Here is a 19,750-nt window from a genome sequence, read left to right as displayed (position 1 = left end):
TCCTCCTCTCTCTTGTTTTATAGATGTGATGCTCCTCACAGGTCCCTGGGGAGCCTCAGCAGCTGAGCCTCCTCTGTTCTCGGACTGTGCTTCCTCTGATCAAGCCCGCTTTGTTTATAGTCAGTCTTTCTCTTTTATCCTGCTTGTGGCTTCCATACTTGTGAATATTCACATTTGTGAGAAAAATACCAACTCTACTCTCGCAGCGCGGCTCCAGTTTCCCCCGTAACTGGGTCTCTCTCCCCAGTGGAAGGCAGGATACATACAAGCACGAGCCTCCTTGACCCAGGTGGGTCGGGGACCAGCCAATGGTCCTTAATTAAAAGTCACCTGGTGAGCCCGCCCTTGGTGGCTGCTGGCTCAGCGCCTGCTTTCTCTGGGCCCACCTTGCAGGTGCTTGCTCCCTCTCGATGGCACCTCCGCACGATGCCGGGATTTCATCCTGTCCCTCCACACCCTCCGGAATCCTTCCGGTCCGTGGATTCCACAGGAGGAAAAGCAATGTGTCACTCCCTCTGCCCTCCTCAGCCAGAAACCTGGACATTGTTTAGCCAAGCTGTCAAGCGATGGCTCTCTGTCTTCTCCTTTGTTAAGAAATCCTGGTGTTTCCATGGGAAAGTGACTCTTGAAGGAGCTATTAATAATGATGATTTTCACTTGATATGCAAATTTATAATGTTGATAGCACTTTTGCATACACTAATCAAGTTAATTGCTACAACCCTGAGAAGTGGGAGATGCAGGAATCTTAATTACAGCTTTTAAGAAATACAGACAAGGAGATGAAGGGGCTAGGTGTCTTTTCTTGAGTCACGGGAAGGCGGGCAGAGCCAGGAAGTGGGCGGCAGACTCCGCAACCCTGCCGAAGGGTCCCTACACACGTGCATGAGGCGTGGTGCTGAGATGCATGCTCTTCACCTGCAAAATTACTCGCTTCTAAGCTTATTAAGTAAATGACCAGAAGAAAGACTTCCCTGGTGCGTATTTTCAGAAGTTTATGTTCCAGCCTGTCTTTGCTAGCCTGGTCTGCAAAACACAGTCAGAAGCTGTGGCTCTAACAAACACCCTTCCTAAGCTGGTGGGCAGCTCTACGCACACCCCACGAATGCCTGGGATGTACGACTGCCCAGCAAAAACACACATCTCTTGAAGACAGGATGGGGAAGAAAACAGCCTACAAAGCCGAACTTCATGAAAACAGCCCAGAACAGCTCCATTCAGGATGGCAGACTCTTATGGACAAAGCGGGCTGTCCTGTCTTATAGGGAAAATCTCAAAGTCCCAAGTAACAACATGAGACACGTGTTCTGCTGTGCTTCAGAGCTTTTTGCTCTGAACCTAAAACGACCCCACGGGGTGAAGAAATCTGCTTCTGCGCTGTCCGAGCCATGCTCCGCCGGAGTCAGGGGTCAGCCACGGCGCCACACCAGGTAAGGCAGTCCTGGTAAAGTCCCGACAGCTGGACCACAGCCAGCGCCTCTCTTCCGAGCGCATGAGGGGCCTTGTCAGGCCCCTCTGCAAAGAGGACTCCTGCAGGTGCACACAGATCCCCAAACCCTTTCTTCCCGGTGTCTCCCCTGAGTGACTGGCAATTACTTTGATCATAAAAATAAAAGTGGGTCTTTCCATTTACACCCAGGAGGGCATGGGGAAGATGGGTAAAGACCGTAGGCAGAGCCTCGAGCAGGGATGGGAGACAGTGAACAGTCACCTGGATTTCAGAGGGTTGGTCCTGGAAGACGCTGCAAGGTGCAGAGCCTCATGGAGCGGGAGGAAGGTTCAGGCCCATCAACACTCGCGGGGGCCGACTTCCCGCACAGCAAGGAGCAGGACGGACAGCAATTCCCAGTCTTCAATTTAAAGGGCTAGGTCTAAACCACGAGACGCAGGATGTATTTTACTCCTGACCTTCATGTTGCATGAATGCCGACTTGTTATACTGAACACCCTCCTAACATGGAGAGGGAAGGAAGATCCATCGCTGAGCAGACATGGCTCGTCTAGAGATCATGGGAGCTGACCCCAGAGTTACACCTGCGTGGCCCCCAAGGGGAGCCAGCTGAGGAGGGGCAGCGGCCTGACCTGGGCCAGCCCTCCTGCGACACCAGAGGCCCCTCCTCAGCGAGCAGGTGCACAAGGAAACACACAAAACAGGGAGGAAGACAGCAGGCCCACCGCATCCCTGCAGGAGCGCGGGCCCCACCCACGGTGTCCAGGGACTTCTGCGCTCTTCATACGGGTACATCGTAAGCTGGCATTTAACTGCCCAAAAGATTTCACCAGGGGAAGAAAACCAAACACTGCCCTTGGGTGGCGGAGGTTTAACAACCGTGTTCTACACGGAGCAAACGTGAAGCTGGCAAAGCTGATGGCCTTGATGCACTCTGGATTTTCAGGTGCATTCCCAGTTCATTCCCGTGCGGCCCAGTGGACCCGATGTTCACGTTTTCCAGAATTCGCCGCCACAGGAGGTAACTGCTCTGTAGGACAGTGGGGGGAGCCACGGGGCTGCTCCTGGACTCCTCTGCACCGGGGCTGGGGGCACCCCACGCTGCGAGACCCAGGGTCTCCCGGACACACAGACCACGGGCCCCGCATCGCACCCAGGGCCTCACAACCACCACGACAGCGTCCCTCTCTCCTGCCACAGGAGCCCGCCCACCGAAGGGCCCTAGTGAGGGTGCGGTTCCTGCACTGACAGTAACAGAGCACGGGGCTTCTGCTGTAATTCCAGCAGCGGGCGCCGCAGGGGAAGTCTGGTTCCAGTACTGACTGCTCGGATAACAGCATTTTTAGCAGATTCGGACTGGCACCCGTTACACACGTCACATGATGCTCTCTCATGCCCAACAGCTAGCTAGCGCTAGATTTATCCCCTTGTTCCACATGGGACGGCAGACGAGCTCCCCTGACCGAAGTCTCAAGTGAGTAGCAGAAACAGGGTTATGTGACTCCAGACTTCGGGTCGTGGCGCGGGTTGCGTCCTGCCCACCTGCGCCTCGCAGCTCTGTGCCCTCCACCCTGGCACTGCCGCTCCCAGGGCAGGGCACAGAATTTGTGCGCACACGTACTTTCCTCGTCAAGTCAGAGTACCTGCAGTATTTGGAGAAGACAGCCCTGGGGGACGGCCACTAACCAAGGCCCTGGAGGGAGAGAAATCTGCGTCGAACGTGAAAATGTTTCCCTTCAGTCTTACCCATGTCCCTCCCGGACGAGACATGCCTGAGCTGGCATTTTATGTCCCCTCCAGTCCAAACAAAGGAAATTTAGGACAGAAACAGACCCTGACAAGAGGAAGGAACTGATTCGCAGGAAAAGTCAGATAATCAAACACAGAGTCTGCCCAAGTGAGGAGAGAGGTGAAAGGGCAGGCGCTCTGCAACCCCAGTGTGCGTGGCAGACACTGCAAGACGTGGTGCAGGCTCCTACTGGGGACATCCAAGGAGGGCCACCATCCCCACGGGAGGCTGTGGAAACCCTACTACTGGGGCCGTGGCACTCAGTGGGTGCAGCGCTAGAAAAAAGGGAGTCAGAACTCATTTCTACACCGCACCCTTGGGCAGTCTGCACATGGGATAAACCCATACTTCTGATATTTGTCTCTTGGACGCTGGCTGGTATATTTACCTATAGTTTTATTTTTAGAAATTTTGTAATCAGAGGTTGCATTGTGAAAATTTCTATTCAAAGGGTTTGAATGTGCTCCGAATTGCTCAGTCCCAGTTAAATAAATAAAAGGACATTCCCAAAGATTGCCTAAAGTTGGGGGTGGAGGTGCACGGAGCTGACGAGGGTGATGCAAGTGGCCAGCCAGGGAGACACATTCACTCTGGTCCTGGAGCTCTTCTCGACTGTGTTTGCACACAGGGATCCGGCACCGGTCTCCCCTGGGACACAGTGAGGTGTGCTTGCTTGCAATGAGTCGCCAGGACAGTGAACTCCCGGAATTATTTTATGCATCTGAATTTAGCAATTCTTACTGCTTTGAGACTTTTAGTTATAATCAGAAAGGTCTTTCACTCACCAAATTTACGAAAAGATTATCCCATGTTTTCTTCTACTGTGTTTACATCTTTTTTTGTTGTTGTTTTAATCAACCCAAGTCCACAGTTTGCACTCTCGGTGTCGTACATTCTCTGGGTTTGGACAGATGTATAAGGACATGGACCCAGATTCCAGTGTCACACAGAGCAGCTTCACGGCCCCGAGAACCTCTGTGCTCCGTCTCTCCACTGCCACCCCCGCCCCCGGAAAACCCTCCTCTTTTCCTGTCTCCATAGTTCCGCCTTTCCCAGAATGCCATCCAGCAGCATGGGGCCTTGCCTTATTGGCGTCCTTCACTGAGTGATACGCATCCAAGCTTCCTCCATGTCTCTTCATAGTTTGATGGCTCCGTTCTTTTTATCACTGAATAATATTCCATTGTCTGGATGGACCACAGTTCATTTATCCACCACCTGCTGGAGGACATGCTTCTGAGTTTGGGTGATTATGAATAAAGATGCAGCTCTTCATGCTTTTGCATCAACACCTTTGACCCACCTGTTACCTACGCTGGTGCACGGTGCACAGTAAAGATGCAGTTTTGTTTTTCAGAGGGCTCTTCAGTTACTGGATAGCTCTAATGGGCTAGTGTCTCCAGTGTCTCCAACCCACAGGTTTGAGATCGCAGCACCTCTATCCTGCAGTAAATTCCTTTCTGACTTTGGGTCAGTTTCTGGACTTTCTGCTTTGTTCTCCTATTGGGACTTCCTGCGTCAGAACCATGGCAATTTGCTATTGAGCCCTTATAACCTGCTTGATGTCTACTGGGCTTTGTGCCCTGCTATTGGTCTTCTCTCCCAGAACTTCCTGGGTTACCCACAAAAATCAGCTTGCGTGGTTCAAAAATAAAGGAACAAAACTATACTTTTCAACCAGGTTTACTTTGTCAAAAACAAAGCCCTCATGCTGTTCCTACTAGAATCATGTGAACCTTATCAATCACTGTGGAGAAGGTTCCAGACATCAAATCTTTCCGCCCAAGAAGGTGCAACATCCATGTGTTCGAGTTTTGTTGGTGTCTTTCAGGGGAGTAAATGTTTTATTCATTTCTCGTCTTGATCGTTTCTTGTTAAACTCATTCCTATTATCTTGTTTGCTGCAGTAAACGGGGCTGTTTGTCCTTTATAGTTTCTCACTAGCTGCTGTGTGTACATACGAAAGCTGTTGATTTCTGTATATTAACTTGTACCCTATCACCTTACTGACTCTCTTATTATTTCTAGCAGTATTCCCATTGGATTCTCCAGAGGTTTCCACATCCACAGTCATAGTGCCTTCTGCAGCAACACTGTTCCCTCTCCGTTCCAACTGCTCTATCTCCAATTTCCTTCTCTTGTCGTGCCGGCTAATAGCTTCGGCGAATGTTAAGGAACGGAGTTACCCGGGCATTCCTGCCGTGTTCCTGAGCACGCAGACGTCCCTCTAGTGTTCTAGCATGCCGCTGGGGGGGTGCGTGTATACACCTGTCATATGTGTATATACCTCTCTTACATGTGTGTGTGTGTCCCTGTGGGTATACCTCTGTGTGTGTGTGTGTGTGTGTGTGTGTGTGTGTGTAACATCACATTGGAAAAATACATCTATTTCGTTTATTGAGTTTTTATCAAAACAGTTGCTGGGCTTTGTCAGATGTCTTCTCAGTGTCTGTAATTATAATCATATTTTTGTACTGCTCTTTAATTGAATTGAATCCACTTTTGCATGTCCATAATAAACCCCCCTTGTGGTGATTACTGTATTGGTCTTTTCCTCCAGTGCTCGGTGGTTAGTATTTGATTTAGAATCTTTGGTATCTATAACTGAGGCTACCTGTTTTCCTTCTGTGCATTCTCAGTCAGGCGGATAGATCAGTAACAGGCATTTCGTGATAAAAACAATTTGAAGACAATTTCCTTGTCTTCGTGTGCTCCGGGACACTTTATAAATACCCTTGAAATCAGCCGCTGCTTCAAGGTTGGTAGAATTCTCCCACAAAACTGACTGGGCCTGGGGCTTTGCGGGAGGGGGTCTCTGATCACGTTTTCTATTCATTCTACAGAAGTCAGTAGGGCCGTGTTTCCTGAGACTGTTGCTCATGTTGTCCTTCAGCCACATCACGGGACCCCATAACCAGAGTCCCGTGCTGGGTCGCATTTCAGGGGTCGCTGCGGCCAGGGCCACAGCCCCGCTGGGGGAGGAGCTCCGCACCTGCCCCCAAGCACATGGCGCCTGTGGCCCCCGCATATTCCAGAGTGTTCTACCAGATCAGCCTGAGGCTAGACTCACGACACCTCCTCTTTGGCTGGCTTCCTCCCTCATCCTCCCCGTCTCCTTCGAGAACTCAGTGCATCCGGGGACTCCGGCTCCGGGCAGCTTGTCCAGAGCCCGTGCACGCAGTTCCCCTCCGCTCCCCTCGTCCTAGCGACAGTCTGTGTGCACACTTATATGGTATTATCACGCAATACCTTATTTTGTGGACATTTCTGTCTCTGAGCCATCTCCCCAAATTCATGATAAATTCTTCGAAGGATAGGCTGCGTCACATGGCACGATGCTGACAATAGGAGGTGAGACTAACAGAAAGCGAATAAGCAAATAATGCATCTCTTGGGCCTCATAGCTGTGCTGAATACAGCAGAGCCCCGAGTCCAGAGGAGCTGAGGATTAATGAAGGGTGAAAGGACAGCAGTTTCTGCTTCTACAGCTCCGATTTCCACAGAATCAAGAGAGGAGCATCAGACCAGCCCTCGGGAGAAATAGTTCTCTGCTGCTAAGTTGTCCTGCACATGCACCACACATCTGAATATTGAAAAACTGCAAGGAAACAATTATAAATGTTACTTCCCATTACTCCAAATACCCGCTTTAATTAAGCTGGAATCCGCAAAGCACAGAGCAGGGTATAACGACCTCTTACTCGCACGGTGTTTGGGCCAGAGGTCAATAAGGTCCCTTGGGCTGGACTCTGAGTGTCTACAGGGGCCCCGGAACAGTGCAGGGCGAGCTTGGGGCAGGAATCCCAAGCTCCAGTCCTTGCCTCCACACCCAGACTCCGGGTATGAGCCGGCTGCAGTCATCTTCCCCCTCACAGGACAAAGAATAAACTGAGATCGTGGTGTTCTGGGGTATCCCTAAACACACCACATTTTAGAGTCATGAGTCTGGGGTTTGTTCTGAAGGTTTCTTTGGTTTCATTTGTCTTCCATTCTTGCAGAGAATATTGTTTTTGTTGACGAGATTCCTTGGACCGTGGTCAGAATGAGCACCGTCCGGTGACACGTAAATCATGGGACCTCCACTGTGTGAAGGACCCATCAGCTCCTGGCCTCAGCGCGGATCCGCGGTGGGAAAGGGGAACTTGCGGGCCAGGGCGGGGGGGCATGCCCAGGCAGCAGTGAACACCGCCCCATTCGATGGCCAGGAACCCGGGCGCAGAGAAAGGGTCAGAAAACCACCCCATTAGTTTGTCTGACCTCAAAACTCTCTGCTCTTACATATATAAAGAGCATTCAAAAATCACAACAGCTCGGTGCACTCTGTGAGTTTATCTCTTCCGTGGGTCACATGGGACAGCCACAAGCTAACACAAGCCTGGCTTCCTAGTTCTCCCCTCAGCCCCGGGAAGACGGCTGTCCAGGGCTCGCGGGGCCTGGGAAAGGGCTGTGCGGACCCTGATGGGAGAGGAGGAAGGAGCTGTGCGAGCTGGGACAGAGCCCCTGCTTCTTGGCTCCCACCTGTGCTGCCGCTCTTTAGGGAAAACAGAAAGCCTCGTGGCACTGAATCAGAACAGCACACGTTTTCACTGCAGTCTGTGACGGGCACTGTCGTGCATGCGCCTTATGTTTCGGGAAGCAGAATCCGCAGCATAGGCCAGGACCAGGGGGCCTCCCACTTCTGTGCTGGGTCTGGGGAGGGGGCAGCCCGAGCAGACAACCCCGGCCCCCATCCATGAGATGTACCTCTGCCGAGGGACGCACTGGGGCCGGGCGCTGTGCCGCACGTGAGTGCAGGTGGTCCTGCTGTCCGGCCAGCTCGCCTTCAGGGCCCTCCGGCCTTGAGGCCCAGACTGCTGAGCCTGTGACACAGGCATCTACATGTCCTGCAGGCCCTGAGCTGGGGACGTGCTCCAGCTTCAAGGCAAAGGGGTAGAGGGCCCAGTGCTGGGGGACATGGAGACGGGCCTGCTCAAAGGACCCAGATGTCAGTTCAGCTCCTGCCCATGGTCCCAGGTGTCTTGTCTCAAGTCCCGAGCGGCGGCTCCGGGGTAGATGTGCATGGGGACAGGGACTGGCCCGGGGGCCTGTTCTCACGGGAGTCCCCGCCTGGCTCAGGCCTCCACCCCCGTCCTGCCTGCACACGGCATGCTTCCATCGGCAAATCTTTCTAAGGATACAACTCTCTTCCCACGGGACGAGAGGGCGGTGGTCACAGGATTTCCGGGGTTCGTCCCGGCTGTCACAGCCCGGCCGGGCTCAGGGCTCTGCTCCCCGCTTTCAGAACCACAGCCTGACATCCAGCAGCCCGCCAGGTCTCCCCCACCCGGTGGGCACTGCACTGCTCCTGCTGGTGTGTTTGGTGGCAGGCTGCACCTCTCGCCATGTTCACCGGCGCACATCGAGTCTCCCGGTGTGGGAGGGCTGGGGTCTCCGGGGTTGGTGGGGGAGAGCAGACTCACTCCCACGCCTCCTCTGTCCCCCAGGCTTGGACGTCAGGCAGGCGCAGGTCATCGTCCTGTCCTCGGGGACCAAGTGCATCAGCGGCGAGCACATCAGTGACCAGGGGCTGGTGGTCAACGACTGCCACGCGGAGATCGTAGCCAGGAGAGCACTGGTCCACTTCCTGTACACCCAGCTAGAGCTGCACCTGAGGTAGGCCGTCACCAGGGGCAGCTGGGCCCGGACGCCCGAGCTCGGGATGCAGGCTGCTCCCGGCTTGTATAGGATGGCGCCCACAGGGCAGGCCCAGGGCGCATGGGCAGACCCCCGTCCAAGTGAGGCTCCGTTCCCTCAGCTAACTCTGCGTGAGCCCTGCGGCCAGCAGCAGCCCGGCACGCAGGCCTCCGTCAGCTCCGGGCCCGCCAAGGGTGCCGGGGACGGGGTGTGGGTCTCCCAGACGTGCCCAACGGTTTTCTCTCCTCAACACCCAACTCACAGCTCCAGGCTGACGTGTACCATGGTGTGGGGCCCGGGAGCAGAGCAGGGAGGCAGACAGGCTGGGGGCGCGCCTCGGGGTTTCCCAGGGGGAATGTCTGCACCGCTGCCCGTGTGGTCTCAGGACCCGGTGACAGAACCCATCACCAATGGGGCAGAACAGGGACAGCAGCGAGCAGCAGGAAGCCTGTACGCGGCCGACACAGCCTCCTGCCCTCGGGCTGGGGCTTCCAAGGGCAGAGGCCTGGGCCCATCACAGGCTGGGGGAGCAGGTGCACCACCCTGGGTCATGGCGGGTGCAGGAGTAAAGGGGGTCCCTCCAGGCGCTGGAGGCCAAGCCCTCCCCACTTTTAAAGCCACTCCTCTGACTCCTTTGCGCACAGAGCCGTGAGCCCCATGAGGCTTTATGATGCAGAGAGGGGGGTTAGCATCACTGAGGGGGCTGGCTCCACAACAGAGGGGCCCGAGACACGACATTCCAGGGCGTTGGGGCCCGACTGGGTCTCCTTGCCCCGTGTCACTGCCGCCTGCCCCAGACGCGGTCCTGCGGGGAGAAAGCACCATGTGGGGGGCAACGAGAGAAATACGGGGAAATAAGACACAAAACCAGGCAAAGCCATGGGCCCGGTGGGCGCCTTTCTGGTTAGTTCATAACAGGTGACCAGGACCCTCTTTTTGACCCTAGCAAGCGGCGGGAGGACTCAGAGCACTCGATATTCGAGCGGTCCAAGGACGGCGGCTACAGGCTAAGGGACAACGTGCTATTCCATCTCTACGTGAGCACATCCCCCTGCGGAGACGCCAGGCTCCACTCACCCTACGAGATCACCACAGACCGTAAGCCACAACCCCTCTCCTCTGCCGGCCCCGTGCCAGGCCATATGTGCTGGCCACGCGTGCGCACATGCCCTGGATGCCTTTGTGGCGGTCAGGAGGGTCCTCCCCCCGAAGCCCTAGTGTGAATGCCCAGATCACAGAGAGCAGGGTCGCTCCCCTTCATGTCAGTCGGTCAGCAGCCCACACCCTGGTCTGTAGAAGAGAGGGCAGGAGAATGGGACGGGAGTTACACGGAGCGCGAGCAAGTCCAAGCGGCTTTGCTCACCTTTGTTTGCAACCTTGCGGAGACTAATGCTGAGCTTGGTTATTTATGTATAACAAAGCCAGGGGGAGGTGTTGCCCCAGGGTGACGACCTCCCATGTGGAGTGCTGGGCAGGACCTGCCCTCTTGGGGGTTTGGGCAGAGCAGGTGTAAACGACAGTGCCCACCCAACATATGGGTCCAATGACATTAGCATCTCCAGGAAGAAGGTTGAGCTGCTCCAGAGTGCCATTAAACTATCCCTGATATGATGTGTGCATACAACACATACCGTGCATGCATGCGCACCACACACATGCACACATACATGCACACACATGCAGACCCGTCCCAGAAGCGTGCATACATACAACACATACATGCGTGTGCACCACACACATGCACACACACACACAGACCCGTCCCAGAAGCATGTGTGCATACAACACATACCATGCATGTGCACCACACACATGCACACATGTGTGCACACACATGCAGACCCGTCCCGAAGCATGTGTGCATACAACACATACCGTGCATGCATGTGCACCACACACACGCACACACATGTACGCACGTACACACACACAGACCCATCCCAGAAGCAGCACCAAGCAAACCATCTGAGGTAGGCAGTGAAACCGAGCATGTATATGATGCGGGATCTGGTCCCAGTGAAGATGCTGACTCATCCCAGGAAACCTACAGCAGACGAGACACATGCAGGGAAGGTTTATTTTTGGCCTCTGATTCCCCTCCATGGAAGGCCGCATTTGTGTTCTAATTACCAGTGGAAGGAAAGGGAAGCACTTTCTGAACCCCTGCTGCTCCAGGCACTGATGAGGTAAAGAAGGTGCAGGGAAAGCAGCCCTTTTAAAAATCCTACATGTATTTAACTTAGTCTATTTCTCTAACACGGTTGCAGCCTGGCCCAGAAAAATCCATCCTCCTTCCTGCCACCTTTGCTCCAAGACCACGGTTCTCCCCTCTAGAGTAACGTTTTCCTTACTGTCTTCCTCTGCGGCCGCTGGGGTAGATTATAACCAGCAGGCATTTCTTCCTCACAATCTGGGGGCTGGACGTCCCAGATCCAGACGCCCGCAGGTCTGGTGAGAGCCACAGCCTGGTTCTTGGGCAGCGTCTTCTGTGCCCTCACTGGGGGAAGGGGCGAGGGGGGCTCCCTGGCGTCTCCGTCACAAGAGCACGAATCCCATCGGGGGGCCCCACCTCCTGACACCGTCCCTTGGGGTTGGGGCTTCAACACGGGAGTTTTTGAGGGACACAAACACTCGGTACATAGCCACACCCTGTGGAAAGTAAGTGGCAGAATCAAATCAAATTGAGAGTCAAGGGAAGGGCACCCATTAACTACCAGGGGCCTTTCAGGGAGCCGCCCCAGGAGAGAGGGAGGGCTGGGGTGGCCTGGCAGGTGATGGCAGGTGCATCCACTCTCAAGGGTCACGCAGGGCATTCCTTCACCGTCACGTAGTCTCAGAAAGAGAAGGAAGGAGAAACAACATGAAACGGATTCATTTTTCTTGGAGTGTTCATCAGGCTGAATCTACAAGAACTGACTTCCCATATGAAATTGTGAAATGTGGTCCATTAGACAGCTGCTTAGAACTGTCTTTCCATTTTCTCTCGGAAGATTGGGCATCATGAAGACCCGGCCCAGGAGGCCTCAGGTCTGGAAGGAAAGGTCTGGCAGAACGTTTGGGGCCAGCCCTAATTTACCTCATTTACCGGCTTCCTCCTGAGGACAGGATGGCTGAGTGAGGACGGCCTGAGCCCCGCCGCGTCTCCAGAGGGGCAGTTCCGGCTCATTGGGCCCACGCCTCTGTGCATCCGGCACCCACGGCGGCCTCCCTGGCCCCCAATTCCAACTTGCAAAGCCAGTGGTTTAGAAAAACACACAAACACATCCTCAGATGCACCCTGGGGCTCACTTCCCGACACAGATGTCTTTTATTTCATGGTGCTTTTAAGAAGTGGCAGGTGCTGCTAGGGCAAACAAAATAAAGTGTTTTCCTCCCATTTTTACTGCAGCTATGCCAGGCAAAGTGACATGCTGCTCCCGGGTTATTTAGCCTGCTGTCCCTGGCACCCAGGAGGGGGCTCTCGGCGAGTCTGTACTCGGACTCACCTCCAGGAGCCACACACCACCTCCCCTTATTCGCCAGTAAGGGTAAGAACACCACACCGCCCTCTGCGTGGAGGGCCTCCCAGAGAACCTGTGCGTTATTCACGGGCTCAGGAGGGCTTGGACATTCAGGAATGACTCCTGCTTTAGGGAGAAGGCACTGCCACCGAGGGGGGCTCTGTGTCACGCCCCCCCCCCCATGGTACAGGTCTTTGCTTTGGAAGGATGGCACACGGGGGGACTGGGACCTCTGCTCCCCCAGGAAGCACAGGCCTGTGGGCCCGTCTGCTCCCAGAGGTCAGGGCGTCTGCGTCCTCCAAGTAACCTTGGAGAAACCCTGCCTGCCTGCCACAAGCCTGGCTCCACGCTCCTAAATGGAGCTCCTGGAACGCAGCCCCAAAGGTCCACAGAGGCAGGTCCACCCCTGCAGCCAGCAGGCGCCCCAGTGCGGGAGCCACGACCTCCCCGGGTCCTGCACACCACCCAGCACGGCCCCTGTGGGGTGCCCATTGTGTCCGCTCCTCTGTTCTCAGACTCCTCCGCTCTGCACAGCCCGCGTGCGCCACGGCTCTGCTCTCCACCCCCACACACACAAGGACACCCGTGCAAAGAAGCACACCCTCCACAGGCGTGTGATGCAGCAGATCTGTAGTCAGGCCTCCGACAGACTGCGTGCAGCGGAGAAAGGAGATCCCGTGCAGGGGTCTAGACCATCCCTACAGCCCGCGTCACACACCGCAGGGAACAGGATCTGACCTGGCGTTTCTAAGAGCAAACGCCTGACCGCCCACCAGCCGCGGAGAGACAGTGGCCATCCACCAGGGACCTCTGGCCCCAGCTGTCCCGGCGCTCGAAAGGCTCCCCGACTTCCCTGACCCCACACTCCCTACGGCCCGGTCCGTGTCTAAGAGACCACAGAGCGCGGTGCTGTGAACTGGCCTCACCTCCCTTGGATGCCTGTGGCTCAAGAAATTCTAAATTCCCCCGCTTTATTTGTTTCCTCAAAAATACTCATCTAGATAGATAGTAGTTCTTCCTCCCTAGAGTCTTTCACAATGAAATCAAAACCAATTGGTCTGAGAAGTTGGGGGGTGTTGCCCGTCAGCAGGCGAACGCTCCACTGGGCTGTCTCCGAACCTGCCTCATCTATCAGGATCCGCCGGGAAGTCTCCACAAACGCAGTTCCCTGCTGCCTGCTCTGCCAGAGACTCTGATATGTTCGGGGTACACTGGGCTACTCTTAAAACTTCCCCAGTGATTCTGAGAATCTGACATGTTTCCAGCTACCGGATTCAAAACCCCCCGAACAGTCTCCTGCCAGATTGGGTGTGTATCTCCTGGCAGGATAGCAGGAGTCTGGTCCGGTGTCTGCAGGGCCAGGCAGGCTCGGGGGGCAGGTGTACAAGGCTCTTACTGGGGGGGGACAAGCCTGTGTCATGAAGGTCCTTGGTCTTGCCGACCAGAAGCGACCCCATTCATTCCGGGAGGCCGGACCGACAAGGATGATGCCACGTCCTGAGTGGCTCTGGGCAGGCCTGGGCTGGCCCCAGACTGCTCTGAGGGGAACCTCCATGGAAGAGAGCCCTGACAAGACCCAGGGCACGTCACTGTGGCTGAACAACCACTGTCCTCCTTCTGACTCACCAGCATCCTTAACCCAAATGCCACTTTCGTGGTGTGTCTTTTAAACAACCTGGGAAATTCAGTTCTTACTGCCATTTTCCAAGACTTAACAGTGTAGTTAAAATTCTCCCCTCTACCTTCCCCCACGTGCCACGAGAAGGAGCATATGATGTCGTAGCTTACGAGCGCATGCTAAATGCCTCCTACGTTCTAGGCCAACTCCGTTCATTGTGCATTAGGGAAGTTCAAGAGATTAGACCAGAACCACAAAGCCGAGTCTGAAGCACGCGTCCTGACAGCCCCATCTTCAGGTCTGCCTACTGAGTAGGCACAGGATGCGAAGGTCCGTGCACCGCGGGAGCAGGCGTCCAGACGGCCTCCAAGCTCCCACCACCGCCGCCGCCACCGCCGCCGCCACGTCCCACAGGACGCACGGGACGGATGCTGTAGACGTCATGACAGGAAACAGCAGGGCGCATCACAGGTGTTCCCTGCGGGGTGCACACACCTTCTGAAGACGGTCTGGAAATTAAAAGTTTATCTGGTGCTCAGACAGACTGTCTTCCGTTCTGAGGCCTTTCCTCCCATTCCCGGCTCTCCTTCCCTACAGCAATCGTGGCAGCCACGTATCACTCCTCAGACACAGCTGTGCTCCCTCGGTGGACACCAGCAATTGCCGTTTATGTCCACCCGCTTCTGATTCTGTCCTAAAAATAAAATATTCACCTGAACAACCCTGTAAAGCATATGACCACCCTTCCTGTCTCTTCACACCCGTCTTCAAAGGTCTCAGACTGATAAACACTACAATGATGAGTCTGGGGACATGGAATACTAGCAGATTAGAATATTCTCTTGGATTTGGGAGGATTTATATGCACTCGGCAGATTTCAATGTCTCAGACCCACTGCAGCTTGTGTGGACTCAGTCCTCTGTGGCCTCTGGCTGGACCAGTGTTTGTGCTGCTTCAAGTGCCAACTTCAGCTCCCTCCCACCTCTCACAATTAGGCAAGGAAGAGCCGAGGACATGGGCTCTACCAGATCACCAGCACTCAGAACACCGCCCCCACCGGACTGATCACACTCATCAGGGAGCATGCTAAGGAAGGCAGCCTGAGATGTAGCACCTCCAAAAATAAACAAGTTTCAGGAGTGCCTCATGCACCTGGCTCTTCAGGCAAAATTAATCCACCTGAAGACTTTGAGTTAACTCCTACAGACCAGTTGTTAATTCAAGCCAGGACTCCCTGTTGTCATGGAGTCTACTTCATAAAGTTAGTTGTGCAGAAGCAGTGGGTAGGAATTTAGAAAAGCCTTACAAGGTAACAGGCAACTTCCAGGTCTGAAAAATGACATGATAGTTGAAGCACCAGGAGAACGAAAAGGATGCCATAATTAATAGAAAGAGAGGGCAAAACGTACCATATTCCCTGAGAAAATATCCCCCACATAGAACGGCAAGTCCCTGACACTGGCAAACTGTGGAAACTGAGGTGTATTGGTCCTCCACTCTCCCAGTGCTGAGGTTGATGAGACCAGTAAGACCCCACCTGGACAGTGTAAAAAGTCGGGTCCAATCAAAGGTTTATTCAAGGGTTTTTGAGTCATATGAACTATTTTATGTTCATTGTATCATCTTTACCATCATCACCGTCACCATCATCACCATCACCACCACCTCCATCACCATCAGCACCACCACCATCATCACCATCTTCACCACCATCATCATCACCACCACCCTCATCACCATCTTCACCACCATCACCATCATCACCACCATCACCATCATCACCATCACCATCATTACTACCTATCACCATCATCACCACCATCACCATCATCACCACCATCACCATCATCACCACCATCACCATCATCACCACAATCACCATCATCACCATCATCACCAGCACCATCAACATCATCATCTTCATCATTATTGTCACCATCGTCCTCATGATCATCATCATCATCACCACCATCGTCATTGTCATCATCTGAATCCTGGTGCCATTCAAAGCTACAGAGATTTGCACTCTTACCATCACCATCATGGAGCATCTCTGGCTGTGCATACCCAGGTTCAGTCTCTCATCTTGGTTCTTCTATGGATGACTCACAAATCAGTCAAAATTGAATCTCATCAAGCACCTGGTTGGTGAGGATCAAAAAGCAACCTGAACCCTTTTACAAGTTTATGTTCTGCAAGGAGTACAACAATCTTTCTCCCTAAGACATGGACGTTAAGGACTACAGAAATGTAGTAAAAGAACTTCAGTTCCTAGAAACAAAGAAAATATACTGTCAATTGTTGTGAAATCTGTAAAAGAAGGTGCACATATAAATCCACGTTATTATTTGATGCCTTCAGTAAGGATAAATAAGGCAGAAATCCTATTTCCACAACTTCAAAACTTAAATAGAAACCTTTTAAAGAAAGTATCTTTAGTATCCATCTATGTCAGCATACATATGTAAATGTTGGAATCACTATATTAAATATCATTTGTATGCAAAGCACTTAACCATTTCCATTTTCCAATATAATCCAGACTTAACGTGCAGAACTCCTTTAAAGAAAGAAAGGATAAAGATAATCTTCCCTTTGTTCATGCTAGTTCTCCAAATAACTGTAGGGTGTGGGGTGCGCACGCATGCGCTGAGGGGGCTCTGGGAAGGAAAGCAGGAGTATATGGGATGAAGGCATGAGGGGCCCACAAGGACCAGTTCAAAGGCTGTGTCTCGTTGTTCGTCCTATAGACCCTGGTGGGAGCGGATGCCCTGCTGACTGTGCATGTCTGACCTCATCCGTCCCCACAGCCCAGGAGGCAGGCACCATTATTAGCCCTAGTTTAGGGTGCAACACCCGTGTCACAGCGGTCGTGAGTGACCTTTCCGAGGTCATGGAGCTAGAAAACAATATAGTCAGGATGAAAATCTCGACTGGGGTCTACAGACCACAGCCCTCAGGCCAGACCCCACCCACGGCCCTTCCAGACGGTCCAGGAACAATCTTTAGATGGCTGAGAGAGGTGCAAAGAGCAGTATCTCCCAGCACGTGGAAGGCATGGGACTCACATCTCAGCGTCCACGAATACAGGGTTTGGAGCGCAGCCACGCTCGCTCGCGGGGCTGTCTGTGCAGCCGTGCGCTCTGGCAGCGGCGACAGAGGCCACGTGACCACGGAGCCTCAGACACTGACTGCCGGGCCCTTCCGGAGAAGTCGGGGGCCGGTCTAGAGGGGGCGCTCTGGAGCGCAGCCCTGCAGCAGCCCCTGCCCTCCGCTGGGGCACTCATCTGTGCTTCCCCAGCCCAACAGTTGTCCACGTGCCGCCGGGGCCCCTGGAGATGTTTCTGGGCACCTGCCCTCCTCCCGCACGGCTCCAGGTGGGGACTCACGTGTCTGCACCAGCAGACTCACGGCCACCTCTTATCTCCTAGTGAACAGCAGGAAGCACATCGTCAGGAAGCTCCGCGGGCACCTGCGCACGAAGATCGAGTCTGGGGAAGGGACCGTCCCCGTCCGGGGCCCTAGCGCGGTACAGACGTGGGACGGCGTCCTGCTGGGTGAGCAGCTCGTCACCATGTCCTGCACGGACAAGATCGCCAGGTAACAGCCCCCTTGCTCGCCTCCGCCCAGGTGGCCTGGTGGGGCTGAGTGAGGGCAGGATGGGGAAGGCGTTGGGGGGGACTCGTCCTAGTTCACGGGCCACACTCTCCACTTCACCAGCTCCACTGAGCACAGGCCGGCTGCTCCTATGGAAGAGCGGGCCTCGGTCGCATCGGATGTCCAGCACCACCAACCTGGCCCACTGGTCCATTAGGAGCCCACCGATCCTAAGCACCACCCTGGGGGCCACCCCGCTCCTTTGGGCAGCTCTCCAGGGACCCTCACCTCTCAGATGTGGGGTGCCCCCGTCAGACCTCTTCCTATTCCCTAAAGCCTGACGGGCCTTCCAGGAAACACGTCCACCTGTGCCGTCAGCCGGGTGCAAGTCCTCCCCACGCCATAAGAGAATCTCTTCTTAGAAGGAACCTCAAAAGCCCCCCCTTGAAGGGTCTCAGTGGGGAGCCGGCAGGAGGACGAGGGATTTGCAAAAAGGCATGTGGGTGCCCCTCAAAGGCACCTTCTCTTCAGGGAGAGGCCCCCTTGCTCGCGACCCCACCACCACCCCGTTCCCCTGCTCCCCCAGATGCGCCAGCCCCACTGGGGAGCATTCCTGTCACTTAGGTCTGGAAACTGTCCAGGGCCCCTGGTGAGCAGGAGTTTGCCCCAACACAGCCGTACATGGCTCCAAACCCACCCTGAGGGCGCCAATAATAACACGCTGGCCGTGGAAAGCTTTGTTGAGAGTGAGTCAGAACTTCTTCTGGACCCTCGGATACATGTATTAATCTGTAATCTATAAACTAAAACCCCCACCCCACCCCTACTTCCAGCCACATTGCTGCCCCCAAGATCCTCGGCCTGGAAGGGCTTGGGGTGGGAACTCGCCGGAGATGAGGGGACAGGAGGGCGAGGTTAAGGCGGGAGGGATGCTGAGGCTCAAGCGGAGTCGGAGTCTGTCCAGGGGATGGACCTGGAGGCCAGGCGGGGTGCAGAGGGCAGGGTGTCCCCACGGGGCCAGGTAAGGTGCACCCTCCCAGGCGTGGTTCCCCGGCACGTGGACTCCCGTGAGGCAGGACTGTCTGCCCATTTACTGCGCAAACGGCACCTCCCCTGCCCCGCAGGTGTTTGCTGCCCGGCCTCCCTCACTAGCGAGATGCCGCATTCTCCCCGGGAGGCCGAGCACGGGGCCGTCAGGGGCAGGCAGAGCAAGGGCAGGCTCGGGGCCCCAGGCCACCGCAGGCCCCACACATGGGGTCCCTGCCTCCTTAGGCTTGTCGGGCTCAGGGGCAAACCGAGTGCTCCCGGGGACTCGGCAAACAGCTGCAGAAGCAGCAGGGCTGTTCGCTTCCCTGGCTACGGCTGCCCAGGCCTGCAGCAGCAACAGGCCGGCCTAATGACGCTAACTCAAAGCACTGATTTCTGCATCAAAGGGAAAGGCCCAGACTCATCAAGCAGCTCATCTTTCAGAAGAAGATGCATCCCTCCTTTTTAATATTCTCATCTATTCACGAAGCAGGAAAAAAGGGGCAATTTTCACCTAAGGGAGATTCTCTTGATGCCCGAAGATCACATTGAGTTTCTAAATTAACTCTGAGTCCCTAGAAAAATGAAGTGAATTCATGCTGTAGCACTGAGATTTCATTGTCTGTGGGACCTTACACGTCAACAGACAGCAAATTAAACACGGGATACGGACCCCACGTGACGCTTGTTGTGGGCAGGTGTGCACCAAAGTCAGTCACAAAATCTGGAGGAACAAAAGCCCACCTTGCATCTCTCCGGGGGTCTCAAACGGTATCCTGGTTGAGAACGATTCTAGACAGCCTTTGAGGAAGACGGGGCATGTGTGGGGACCGCCCTGACTCAGGGCGGGCCGGAAGGACAGCTCTCTCTCCCTGGACTGACCGGGGAGGTAAAGGACTCCAGCCCCACGGGCAGCCTCTCTCCATGCGCCGAGCTCTGGTCCCCACGTCTGGCGGCGGGGCCCCCGAGGGCCACGCAGGGCCGCCCTCATTCACTCCTCCAAGCCCTCATCCCGCTTCCTCCTGCCCCCGTCCCCATCTTCTCTCTGAGCACAGAGATGTGGGAGTTACGTCCTCCTCCCAGGAGCCGGGAGGTG

At 54.8% G+C, this 19,750-nt stretch overlaps 1 protein-coding gene across 3 annotated transcripts in view; it reads left to right on the top strand.

Annotated features, from left to right (window-relative positions):
* ADARB2 (adenosine deaminase RNA specific B2 (inactive)) overlaps positions 1-19,750 on the top strand; it is a 414,677-nt gene that overhangs the window by 362,870 nt on the left and 32,057 nt on the right. For all 3 annotated transcript variants that reach the window (XM_032425543.1, XM_032425542.1, XM_032425544.1), the window contains 3 exons: positions 8,723-8,891; positions 9,859-10,010; positions 17,463-17,631. In XM_032425543.1, the coding sequence (XP_032281434.1) occupies positions 8,723-8,891; positions 9,859-10,010; positions 17,463-17,631 (490 nt within the window). The remainder of the gene's footprint in view (positions 1-8,722; positions 8,892-9,858; positions 10,011-17,462; positions 17,632-19,750) is intronic.

The sequence above is a fragment of the Phoca vitulina genome, unplaced genomic scaffold (genome assembly GCF_004348235.1).
Source record: "Phoca vitulina isolate PV1807 unplaced genomic scaffold, GSC_HSeal_1.0 scaffold33, whole genome shotgun sequence".
Lineage (NCBI taxonomy): Eukaryota > Metazoa > Chordata > Mammalia > Carnivora > Phocidae > Phoca > Phoca vitulina.
This window is presented reverse-complemented; position numbering and strand designations above follow the sequence as displayed.